General features: G+C 35.2%; 2 protein-coding genes across 2 annotated transcripts; one reads left to right on the forward strand and one right to left on the reverse strand.

The window, feature by feature from the left end:
* The first annotated feature begins 332 nt into the window (after nucleotides 1–332).
* Nucleotides 333–6930, forward strand: LOC114421286 (translocon at the outer membrane of chloroplasts 64-like). The gene is made up of 13 exons (XM_028387145.1): nucleotides 333–670; nucleotides 760–912; nucleotides 1006–1130; nucleotides 1749–1874; nucleotides 2214–2396; nucleotides 2573–2717; nucleotides 2953–3121; nucleotides 3588–3722; nucleotides 3915–4115; nucleotides 4916–5043; nucleotides 5115–5166; nucleotides 5620–5689; nucleotides 6337–6930. The coding sequence occupies exons 1-13, from the start codon at nucleotides 465–467 to the stop codon at nucleotides 6417–6419; spliced, it is 1776 nt and encodes a 591-aa protein (XP_028242946.1). The 5' UTR covers nucleotides 333–464; the 3' UTR covers nucleotides 6420–6930.
* Nucleotides 6931–10628: 3698 nt separating this feature from the next.
* LOC114424340 lies at nucleotides 10629–12735 on the reverse strand. Its single transcript, XM_028391181.1, has 5 exons — nucleotides 12331–12735; nucleotides 12165–12269; nucleotides 11999–12064; nucleotides 11548–11629; nucleotides 10629–11431 (listed from the first exon to the last, which is right to left on the reverse strand). Exons 1-5 carry the CDS (start codon nucleotides 12724–12726, stop codon nucleotides 10935–10937), a joined length of 1146 nt encoding a protein of 381 aa, XP_028246982.1. The 5' UTR covers nucleotides 12727–12735; the 3' UTR covers nucleotides 10629–10934.
* Between the last annotated feature and the right edge of the window lie 91 nt (nucleotides 12736–12826).

Consider the following 12826-nt stretch of genomic DNA (forward strand, 5'->3'; position numbering starts at 1 on the left):
ATTTAAGATTTTGTATAGGATGAATTTTATTTAAAATGTTAGATGAGAAAAATTTATAGATCTTTATTAATATTTTTGAATATTTTTATACAAATTTATAATATCCTTTCAAATCTTAAGAATATAAATCATAAAATTTTAATCATTTAATAAGTCTTTAAAAAAATAAATTAAAATAAATTATATTATTACAAATTCTTTTGAGATGGAATTTTTTTTTGATGATAAAATAATCTAATACACCCCTAAGTATTTTTAGTTAAAACATTTTTAATTAAATAAATGTTACGATAATGAATGAGAATATATATTGAAAGTTTTGTCGAGGGGAGACGAGTAGAAGAAGGATATAGTCATAGAGTCACAGAAGAGGCGGCGAGTGTTGGGTTGAGAATCCTATCTTGTTCGTCTTTCTCGTCTTCTTTCTTTTCTTTTGTTTTTCTTGTGGATGTGAAACAGAATCTATGACGAGTCAATCGGCGAAGAACCTATTGGTTTTGTTGGGGCTGGGTTTAGCTGGAATAGTTCTAATCACCAGAAAGCTCAAGAAGTCTGTCAGAAAGGATTTGGGGGCTTTCATTGAGAAGCTTCAGCTGCTTCCTCCTCCCCAGCCTGCTCCTCCCAAGGCTCCCCATCCCCTCACCGCACTCACCTTCGCACTTTCCGACCTGTCTGTAACCTAACCTAACCTAATATCTTTCTCTATTCATTCTTCTTCTTCCTAATAATAATATCATCATCGCTGTTTTTACCTACCAGATTTGACATCGAAGGACACGTGTCGACTTTCGGGCATCCGGAGTGGGCTCGGACTCACGAACCCGCTTCTTCCACTGCTCCTGCTGTTTCCGCTCTCGTCGAAGGAGGTGCTACCTGCGTTGCAACTACCGTTCTCGATGACTTAGCTCTAGGGTTCGTTCTTTTTTCTTCTTTCCTATCAATCTCAATACAACTCTTCCCCTTGTTGCTATTTCCTCATTTATTTATTTATTTATTTATTTTCAGTATTGGCGGTGAAAATAAGCATTATGGAACGCCCACCAACCCTGCTGTTCCTGCTCGAGTACCTGGTGGCTCCTCTAGTGGTGCTGCTGTCGCCGTTGCTGCCGATTTCGTTGACTTTGCACTGGGTCAGCCACCTTCTTCATTCATCACTCTAAAGACATTCTTCATAACCATTTAAGTATATATCTTTTTTTCCGTTAAGTAACTGTTGGGCGTTAGGAAATTATTTTGGACACTTCTTTTGCAATCAACAAATGCCATCTTTCTTTTCTTTCCTCTATTCTCTTATCTGGCATCCTAACAGCAACTAAATACTAAAATTGTCTTTCTGGTAATTCTGGAGGGTTATGCATTCATATGATGTAATGGAGTCATTTTCCTCCAGGGTTGGCTCTTTTCATGTCTGTATTCTGTTATGTACATTTTCCTCCAAAAGTATAGGCATGATCTCAGTTTTTTGTTTAAATTAATTCAGACCATAACACATAAAGTGATAAAGGTGTTCAGAGCAATATTTAAAATCCAGCCATTTAATTGTTTAACTATGTCAACAGCACACTTTGGTTCATTGTTTTTCTATTATGTACATTTGTCTTGCCACGTCCCTGTAAAATATTTCAGTTTTAATGACCATAGTGTTATTTTATTTTATATATATTTGCATATTTATAATTTTTGTTTTATTGTCTCTGCATGCTGATATGTGAAAATGTTTGATACTATTGCACCATCATGTACAACAGGTATTGATACAGTTGGCGGGGTTAGAGTACCTGCTGGATTTTGTGGCATTCTAGGATTTCGACCTTCACATGGTGCTGTTTCTCATTTGGGAATCATACCTATTTCAACAAGTCTGGACACTGTTGGTATGGATGATTCAATTATTTAATGCGGTTTGATTTATGAGCTTTTGGGTTCAAGTGGCTGTTGAATTTGTTTATTGTGAATCATACCTATTATTTAGGGCCTATTTTTTTTTTTTTAAATATTTCTCAGTAAGATCTTAATTATAAGTTATTTTGAACACAAGTTAAGCTAATCCAAATACACTTCAAGAAGAGGAAAAATAGATGTTCTCTTAAAATTGTTTTACATTGAAACATTTTTGTATAGATGCTGGCGCTGTCTTAGTTTTTGTGTATGGATGCTATTACTACACCATCTGCTGCATTTACAATCTCTTAACTCTGAAATTCCCTTTTCAGGTTGGTTTGCAAAGGATCCCAATATATTGCGTCGAGTTGGCCATATACTTTTACAAGCACCATTTGCAATGCAACGCAGTCCTCGGCAAATAGTTATAGCTGATGATTGTTTTCAGCATATAAATGTTCCTCTTGACAGGAGTTCTCAAGTGGTGGTCAAAACCACTGAGAAGCTTTTTGGAAGTATGTCCTTTTTCTGAGTTTTTTTCTTCTTTCTTTTTTGCTCTTTAATATGATCCTTTTTGTTTCAATCATTATTAAAAGCTATTGCCTCATTGTGTGTTTCTCTGTGTTTGTACCACTACTTTATTCATGAAATTGCACTCCATTAAATTTTGTTCAACGTCAATTGTCTTCAGGGCAAGTATTGAAGCATATAAATCTTGGGGACTATTTAAGTTCTAGAGTTCCAAGCTTGAAGGGGTGCTCTGGACAGAAAACAAATGGTGAAGTGAAAGCTTCCGCATTAAAATTACTTGCCAACATTATGCAATCCCTACAAAGGTTAATTGAATTCTTTTCGATCTGTCATTTGGTTATTTTTTCTTTGGAATTGTTTTACATACACAGCAGCTTTGCTACTAATGTTTGATCTAACCACAGCTTAGCCATATCATAACTTCTGATTTCAATTATTATTCCTCATTATGGGTTTGCATAGTTAATATTTGTTGTGTTATGACTGTCTATTGGAAGTCTTCAATTATATAGTGACTATTTTCTGAATCTATTTGTGCAGGCATGAATTCAGACTTAAACATGATGAGTGGATGAACACAGTAAAACCTGAACTTCATCCTGGTGTTTCGGCACAATTGCATGAAAAATTCGAGGTATCTGATGCAGAGATTGAAAACTCTAAATCTGTTAGAAGTGAGATGTGTGCTGCTGTAAATTCACTTTTGAAGGTAATGGTTTGACACCATTTTGCTTCCTACTTTACTTTCCTCAAGTCCTTATTTAATGACAATCTTTGTGCTATCGCTGTTGAACTTGACTTGCATCTCCTAAAGCATTTAATCTTATCTTATATATTGTATAATAATTTTTGCTAATGGAGTTTTATAGTATAACTAAATTCTTAATGGATGGAGTTTCTATAATTTTTGCTTACTAAAAATAAGTGAATAATATATTTGCAGACTAAGAGAGTGCATAGTTGGAGGATTTCAATATGTGATTAATCAAGAGTTATAAGCTATGCTGAAAATTAAAAAACTTATGGTTAATGGAACATTGGTATTGATGGGTAGAAACACTATTTCTGAAAATACTATTTCTATATATATGCATTTATGTATGAAAACTATATTCTGAAATTGTGATAAATGAGACATAATTATGCTGAGTTTATTAATTTTTTATGCTTTCAAGGACGAAGGAATTTTGGTTATCCCCACTGTAGCTGATCCTCCTCCAAAATTAGGTGGGAAGGAGATCCTATCAGAGGATTATCAGAGTCGTGCATTTAGTCTGTTAAGTATTGCTAGCATATCAGGTTGTTGTCAGGTGAAATTCTCTCCATAAAACTTGCATAAGGTTATCTATATTTTCTTTTTACTAAAGATTATTTCCTAAATCAGCAGTACACTTAGGCTGTTTGGTTTTTATTGGTATAGAATTTAACCTTTAAAAACCTAGTGGGAAAAAAAGCTTCTGTTATCCATCTTTCATTCATATTTTCTTGATATATCTTTTCAGGTCTCAATACCATTAGGATTTTATGACAAGTATCCTGTTTCGGTGTCCTTGATAGCTAGGCATGGTGGTGATCGATTTTTACTTGACACACTACAGACTGTGTATACAACTCTCCAAGAACAGGCTGATATTGCTTCCAAAAGCAAATCATCTGGAAATGCTGTCAGTAAGGAGCAATCTGCTGAAATTGCCAAAGAGAAGGTCTGACATCAACAATAAATTATGCACTTAATCTGCTTTTGATTATAATTGTGCAATATGATTGGCATGGTTTTACTTCTAAAACACCATTGATTTTGAAAACTGATTGTTATAAACCACAATTTATTTTTCATTTACATTTTTTTTGAAAGGCTTCCATTTACATTATTTGAACTTGTTATAAACCACAAATTATTTTGATAGTCCCCAATTTTGTCCATTGTTTGAGGTTTAACTATCTATTCTAATGGAGGTTGAATTGTATTGTGTAATCTTTGCTAAACCGTTACCGGTGAAGCTGCAGCCATCATAAAACTTGTATATTTTATGTTCATGTCATTATTTTTTACAAGTTCTCTGTGTTATATTAAAAAAATATAGCACCAATTTTGTCCCTTAAGTATGATCTTCTTTCTTAAGTAGTTCCTAAAGTAATAAAACTATATAAGCAATACCTCAAGTATTGAATATCCATCAGTTTAGTTCTCAAGTTGATGTATTTAAGTAAAGTTCAGGGACCAGTTCGAAGGGTTTTCTTTATATTTGAGAGACTACTTGGCATAATTTCCAATACTCGGGGAATTACTCATTTTAGTAAAGTTCAGGAACCAGTTTGAAGGGTTTTTTTAACATTTGGGAGACTACTTGGCATAATTTCCAATACTTGGGGAATTACTTATGTAGTTTTTTTTAAAGGGAATGCTTGAAGGATGTAATTTTGGTCATTTAATTCTCAGTTTTGCACGTGCTTTTATCCTCAACACTCTTTTTTTCTATTGGTTTGTCACTTACTGATTCAGGGAAACCAAGCCTATAAAGATAAGCAGTGGCAAAAAGCCATTGGATTTTATACAGAAGCTATCAAACTCTGTGGTGACAATGCAACATATTATAGTAACAGGGCTCAAGCGTATCTAGGACTTGGAAGGTAGTATTTTGTTCTTGCTACTTGTTAAAATTGTCTTGCAAGCATCTTGATTGTTGTCTCTGTTGATCCAGTTATCTTCAAGCTGTGGAGGATTGTACAAAAGCAATTAGTCTTGACAAAAAGGTAACTTTCTTCATAGAACGTTTTGCTTAGAAGTCTATGTATTTTGCCATCATACACTGACAAAAGCTTGTCTTCATTCCAATAACGTACGGGTGTTGCAAATCAGGGCTTTGTAATTGAATCACCAAGTACTATTCTTTGGCATACTAAAAATAAAATTGTTTTGCAAAATTACTAACATTTTGAGTTGTATAATTGGGTGCATCAGTTTACATCCGTGGATTTATAAACCTTCTCTACTTGGCTCTTGCAAGAATAATAAAATAAGGCACAAAAGAGAAAGAGGGTCTTAATGGGATGAAGCAGGAAAAAGATGCTTCATACTATTGTGTAATCTGTGGACTATTTGATGTACTATCAAGTTTGTTCATATTCCTGCTTATTGTATGTTTCCTTGAATGGGATGATCACAAGCTTTTACAGTAACATTCCTTTGTTATCTGTTTTACCCAGAATGTGAAGGCCTATTTTCGTAGAGGTACAGCTAGAGAGATGCTAGGTTACTACAAGGAAGCAATTGATGGTAAGATCTTATCATTTCACTAAGAAAATTGAGGAATGTCAATGAGCAATTTCTAGTATTATTTACAAAAAAGCTATCAACAAACCAACAAACCACTAGTGTGGTCAACCACACATTTCCGTTTTGTTAGAGTCATGCACGAATTTATCTTTTCTATAAGTTCTCCAATATATATATATATATATAACTTGAAGTGACTTTGGGTCTATTGTTTCCTATTTTTAAAACTATCTTCTGTTTTTGAAAATAAAATAAAAAACACAAAAAAAAATCTTTCAAAACAACTTGAAAACTGTTTTTAAAAAAGCATTTTTTTCAGTTTTTAAAATAAAAAACCAGGACATCTGTCAGTTTTTTTAGTTATATTAAATAGTGTTTAAAAAAAAAAAAGCAATGAAACACACTCCTAGTCACACACTGGGTATATTAAGAATTAAATTTGTCCCAATGCCCATATATACTTTGATTTCTGGTTTGTGCTTTATTTGTGCACTAAGATTGGACTGTTCTCAGTGTATATAGTATGAAATTTTTTGTGATGAAATTTGGGTTGTTCTTTCTAATTAAACAAGTACATATTAACGGGGTTCATCTTTTTATATTATTATTTTTCTTAAGTGTTTGCTAACAAAGGTCTTGCTTTGCAGATTTTAAACATGCCCTTGTACTTGAGCCAACCAACAAAAGGGCAGCTTCAGCTGCTGAAAGGTTGAGGAAGCTATTCCAGTAGATACATAATTGTTGCACGAGATATCCTATATAATGGCTGCAAAATGCTATTCGTTGGTGCTGGTGACCTATACACACTCAGACGATTAATGAGTTTCTAGTTACAATAATTACTTACGTAAGAGTAATCCGACATGTGATTTCTGCAGAATGATAATGATTCTTTTGTACTTGGAGGCAATGGCAATTTTTAGACGTGGGAAGCATGTATTGTACCAACCTTTCTTCAGGTTTTCTGTGACAAAAGTTAATTGTTATTGCCAGAATGAGTCCCAATTTTGCTTGAGGTAAATATATTCGGATTGTAATGTCAGTCAAGTGAGGCGGTTCTTTATGACTATAGCTCGGTATTCAACTGTTTTTCTTTTAAAGTAGATTGTACTTCACAGTTTTATAATTTGTGCCTAGTGGAAGTACTTCATTTGTTAGTGCTTAAAGTCAAGTGAGGCGCATGCTCATGACTTTAGCTGTGCATTTTTCTTAAAAATAGATCGTATTTCACTGCCCTTTTATTCTTTTGCGCAGTTGAAGAAGTATTTCATTCTTTAGTGCTGTTGTTACTTACAACTGACTTGTAAGAAGCTAGAGGCGCTGAATTTGTTTCCAAGTGCTTATTATTAATTATTGAGCCCCCAGCGGGTTAAAAAGGGATGAACAACCTTGCAAGAATGCAATGCAAAAGTTAAGTTGTGTCACGAAACGTAAGTACTATTTTTCTTTCTGTAGACTCAAAATAAACATTTAGGAGAAATGAAAAAAAAAAATAAGAATAAAGAGTAGAAAAATGACATAAAAGTTCTTTTAATATGAAAGGTAAAAATCATGGGATCAAGTCAATAACTTCATTATTAAAAGTAAGATTATGATGACTCTTTCAATATAAGAGGATATCTTTCAATCCCGTCTAATAAGCATGATTTACAATTTCTTTTAATTCTTATCAAGTGATGAAAATTAGAACTCTCTTTCTCATTATTACTTTTGCTTTGCTTCTCTTTGGATGAGATGTTCTAACTTTTCACAAGCCTTCCTATTTATACGAAAGTGGTGTGATTTTCTTCAAAAGTGAGTGGTGGATGTCAATAAATGAGTTACATTTACAAAGTTTATTGTAACTTCAATCTTCACTTTCCTAAATGGAATGTGTAAGTCTCAAGGTCAAAGAAATCAATTTCAAGCCCTTGGAAAGTGCTTCACAATTTTCTATGCATGCCTTGAAATATGCTCTTCAATTTTCTATGTATTTGAATTTGCATGTTTACTAGAATGCGAATCAACCTTAATTATGGAGGAGTTTCCAACAAATCTCCCTCTTTCGATATAATTTGTTTACACCACTATACTAGCACCTTGACACCAGTCTTCAACCTTCTTGGTTGATATTATCTTGGTCATCATATCAGACCAATTAAAGTCTCTATGAATTTTCTCTAACTTTAATTTCTTCTCATTTAACACTTCTCGTATTCAATGATAACAGATGCTAATGTGTTTGGAGTGTGAATGGAACATGGGGTTCTTGGCTAAGTGGATGGCACTTTGATCATCACAATTTACCACATAATCGTCTTAATCATGTCCTAACCCATTTAAGAATATCTTCATCCATAAAATTTCTTTGAATGCTACAACCGCTACAATATATTATGTTTCAATGGTTGATAATGCAACACACTTTTGAAGTTTTGATTGTCAAGGCACAACTCTCCCTATAAAAGTAATTAGATATCTGGATGTAGACTTTCTAGAATCCACATATCCTGCCATATCCGCGTCTATATATCCAAGAAGCATTAAATCTCCATTGCCAAAGCATAAGTACCTTTTTGGCAGTTCCTCTAAGGTACCTTAGTATCCACTTCATAACGTTCCAATGCTCTTTTCCTAGATTTCATAAGAATCTGCTCACGATTCCTACAACATAGGCAATGTCTGGTTATGTGCGGATGATTGCATACATAAGGCTAGCCACAACAGACAAATAGGGCACCTTGCTCATCTCTTCTTTTTCTTCATTCTTTGGACATCATATCTTGCTTAATTTGAAATGTCCAAGAAGAGGAGCATGCACTGGTTTGACATTATGCATGTTGAACCCTTCAAGAACCTTCTCAATGTAGTCCTTTTGAGATATCCAGAGCATTCTTCTAGATCGATATCTAGTGATCTTCATTCCAAGAATCTTCTTTACTAGACTTAAATCTTTCATGGTAAAAGATTTGCTTAATGCCTTCTTGAGAGCATCGATCTTCATTTTATTTTTGCCAACAATCAACATATCATTAACATACAAGAGTATGATGGACTCACCATTCTTGTAGTTCTTCACAAACTCACAATGGTTTGCGGAGGTCTTTATGAAATTATGATGGGCCATAAAGAGATCAAACTTCTTATACCATTGTCTTGGAGCTTATTTTAAACCATAAAGACTTTTCTTTAGGCGGAACACTAAGTGTTCTTTCCCTGGTTCTGTAAAACCTTGTGGTAGCTCCATATAAATTTCTTCCTCTAAGTCTCCATGTAAGAATGTTGTTTTGACATCAAGCTGCTCAACCTCCAAAGTCTTGTTTTGTAGCTAGACAAAGAATTGCTCTAATGGATGTCATCTTCACCGCTAGTGAGAAAATTTCTTCAAAATCAATGTCTTTCTTCTAGTTACATCCTTTCACCACAATGCGAGCTTTGTACCTTGGGTTTGGGTTGTTCTCTTCATTCTTGAGTTTGAACACCCTCTTGTTTCTTAATGTTTTTCTTCCTTCTGGTAACTCTACTAGATTATATGTTTTGATTTTCAATCAAGGACTACATTTCTTCTTTCATGGCTTGCATCCATTTTTCCTTATCGTCTATCTTAATGGATTTTTGGAAACTTTGAGGTTCCCCATCATTAGTGAGATTGACATATTCATCAGAGAAATAGCTCCTTGATGGTTGTCCAACTCTTGTTGATAGCCTCACTTGGGATTTATCTCCCGTCTGGATAGTCTCCATTGTTGATTCTTCCATCTTATGAGTTGGATGCTCCGTCTGACTCTACTTTATCTGGTTAGGTTGTTCTATCTGAGGAGGTTGCTTCATCTTATTGATTTCTATCATTTAATGGGTTTTGCCTCTTTTAGAAGAGTCTCTCCCCTTGAGTTTCTCACTATAGGCTTTGGCTTCTCAGATAGTTGGATATCATGTAATGTCTAATCTCTTCGAAGAACACCATCTCTACTTCGAACAATCTTCTTATTTATAGGATCCCATAGTTTGAATCCAAGTTCATCTCTTGGTGAACCAAGGTATATGCACTCCTTTTCCTTTGCCTTAGCGTCAAACTTTACTCTTTCAACTCTTCACAAGTCTTCCTATTTATAGGAGAGGGGTCTGACTTCCTTCAAAAGTGAGTAGTGAATGTCAATAATGAGTTACATTCACAAAACTCCTTGTAACTCCAATCTTCACTTTTCTAAGTGGAGTGAGTAAGTCTCAAGGTCGAAAAAATCAATTCTAAACTCTTGGAAAATGCTCCAAAACTTTCTGTGCATGCATTGGAATGTACTCTTCAATTTCCTATGTATTTGAATTTGCATGTTTACTTAGAATATAAACCAATCTTAATTATGGAGAAATTTCCAATAAATTGTGTCAATCTATAGAAAGTAATGACCTTCAATGGATATTCATCGGAATTGGAAAAAAAATGTGATTCCTCTCCCTTTGCATAAAAAATTTGTTAGTGCAAACCTATTGGAAAATCTAATGCATGTCACTTTGTATTGAATCATGAATGCTAGAAATATTCAGACTATAAGTCCTTAATAAGGCCTCCTTTAGAAGCAACTTCGTTTACTCACATTAATCTAAGTGAATCATAATGTAACGATTCTTTAGACTAATAACATAGAGAACATGATCAATTTTGCCGTTGCTTGTATTGGCTTCAGACGTGGCGGAAAATTTTAGGGTATGGTGGGTAATGGCCTAAGGGGTGAGTAACTAGTATCATTAAAAACCAATGATAGTTGATTAATTTTTTTTTTGCAGAAGTTTAGGATATATAACCTCACAGATCACTGCCGTAACTAGTCCATAAATATTAATTTTTAAAAAAAAACGATGTTGAGAAGTCAGGTTTAGAGGAACCACTTCTCAACGTGAAAAGAAAAAAAAAATAGAAAAACGCAGGTGAAAAATTGGGGTTAGGGGAGTCAACTTGTCAACATACACAAATAAAGTGGTAGATTGGGAAATAATGGAGGAGATATGGTATTTGGGGAAATAAAGTTTGGTTGCGGTAGATGCGAAAAAGTCTAACATTGGCAGGCAAAAAAAATCAAAAGCCAGTAACATTCCTATCATGGCATTAGAGAGGAGCCAGTTCTTAACCATGAATGTATTCCTGCAAATATTTACTAAACGCATGTACCTTTAAAATGCAAAAATCTGCACCATCAAAGTGTATGAAAACCAAGCATATATCAGCATCCTCTTGACTTATGCTTTGCTTTGACTAATCGAAATTGTCATATCAATCAAATGCTAAAAGCTCATCCAGCTGTTCCTCTGTCCAATGTGGGAACGAACATTTTTTATTTACCATCTGCGTCTGTCTTTCAAAGTGATTCTCCATCCCAGTTTTTTCACCATGAGATGTAGGAATTGAGTTTGTTGCAGAACTATTGCCTTGAGCAATCCGTGCTAGAATGTCTCCTCCTTCATCCAATTTAGGGGGGTTGGGTTGATCTTCCACCTCACTTTCAAGCTCACCACCACAGTTTACTTTCACAGGTCCAGCATTATCCAGACTCAATGATAAGTTCTCTCCTTCTGAAACAGTTTCTCGGTTTTGATCGTTTCCATTATCACTGCGAAAGCTCGTTGAAGCCAAAACTTCACTCCTCTGCCTGTCACTATCTGCTACTTGTCTAAAGCTTGAATCAAACCTGAGATTAGACATGATTCCTTCGGTTCTTTCCAGTGGCAGAGAGAATGTACTGCCTGGTGTCAATAACCTTTCATGTCTTTCTGTTGCAAAAAAGTCAAACAATGAATTTCCCAAGAACTCAGTATTGTCAATTAGGCATAAAAATTGTGCCTGGAAAGAACTAATAAAAGAACTTGATTCATATATGTGCACATACCCATACTAGGTGTAGTGCGTATCACTGGGCATGCAGGATATGTTAGTTGTTGTGATGGAGGTCCACTGTCCTTGGGAAATACCTGTGTAACATATTAACAAGCTATGGACACGCAACTCTCAAGTATCAAAAGTAAACATATATAGCAAAGGAATTTTACATTATCATCTAATTATAAATTAGTATATATAGTAAGTTTATTTTTTACTTTTACAACAAGTAACTTGGAAGACATAACTAGTATAATTTTTTATTGATTTATACTATCTAATGCATAGAAATTAAACTCAATGATAAAAAATAGTCTAAAAACATTTGTATGCTGATAAAGCCTAGAAATGAAACGCTATAAATAAATGACATAGACAATGGAATGGAATTGATTAAACAATTGCGGGTAAGATGAAAATCATGAAATGCAAAACAGAGATCAGCCCATGGCATGGCATACCTTGACAATGTTGTGCAATGTTATGTTGAGATAACGGGTATTGCGATTGGGAGAGAACACAGCAACCTGTGTAAAGTAAATAATTAAATTTAAGCAAGAAAGAAGTGTGAGAGTGCGACACAAACAAACAGTAACCCTAAAGCGTAGAGTGAAGTAAGAGAAAGACCTTTTGGAGAATTAAAACTGAACCAACAGTTAAAATTTCCTTCCTAAGATCTGGATGTGAAAAAACTTTGCGATGGACAGTGGCAGTAAGAGTGGCTGTAGGATCCTGAAAAGATAAACCAATGAATGTGCAAATCACATCAAATCACAGTTGCAGTTAGTAATACCTTGAGGTTAACCGTGATGTCTCCGAAACCATTGGGAGTGGAGGATTTGACAAGGGCCACGATCAACGGTACTCTCTCAGTCTCGGCGTTGTTCTGGATTGAGCTCAACGGAGTGCCGTGTGCCACGTCATCATCACCACCCTGCAAGTGCACGAATTGGAGGGCACAGAGCCAGGGATTGGTGTTGAAATCGCGGTCACTTTGGCGCTCAACTCGCTTTAGAAATTCTTGAGTGGAGAGGGGGTCATGGTGGCGCCGGTTCCTCATCACGGCCTGGACGGCGCCGGCAGGACCGGGAATGAGGGAAGAGGAATCGGAATTAGAGTTGCAAGGGCGGAGGAAGGCGGAGAGATTGGTGTCATCCACGTCAAGTGCTTCCCAGGGTTCCAAATCCATCACGCTCGATCGCGCGGGAACTCCTTCCTTCGTTACTTTTTCTTCTCTTCAATTGGGCTTTTCATAGGCCCAATTCTCAACCTCCCCCTCATTTAGGGCT

The sequence above is a fragment of the Glycine soja genome, chromosome 8 (genome assembly GCF_004193775.1).
Source record: "Glycine soja cultivar W05 chromosome 8, ASM419377v2, whole genome shotgun sequence".
NCBI lineage: Eukaryota > Viridiplantae > Streptophyta > Magnoliopsida > Fabales > Fabaceae > Glycine > Glycine soja.

Bases quoted from the DNA above. Each gene is read 5' to 3' on its own strand.
- LOC114421286 (XM_028387145.1), top strand. From the start codon at position 465: ATGACGAGTCAATCGGCGAAGAACCTATTGGTTTTGTTGGGGCTGGGT. The intron at 2,718-2,952 runs GTTAATTGAATT...CTATTTGTGCAG, and splicing joins ATTATGCAATCCCTACAAAG to GCATGAATTCAGACTTAAAC. The intron at 3,723-3,914 runs GTGAAATTCTCT...ATATCTTTTCAG, and splicing joins GCATATCAGGTTGTTGTCAG to GTCTCAATACCATTAGGATT.
- LOC114424340 (XM_028391181.1), bottom strand. From the start codon at position 12,726: ATGGATTTGGAACCCTGGGAAGCACTTGACGTGGATGACACCAATCTC. The intron at 12,270-12,330 runs GTATTACTAACT...TTATCTTTTCAG, and splicing joins ACATCACGGTTAACCTCAAG to GATCCTACAGCCACTCTTAC. The intron at 11,630-11,998 runs GTATGCCATGCC...TATGTTACACAG, and splicing joins CATTGCACAACATTGTCAAG to GTATTTCCCAAGGACAGTGG.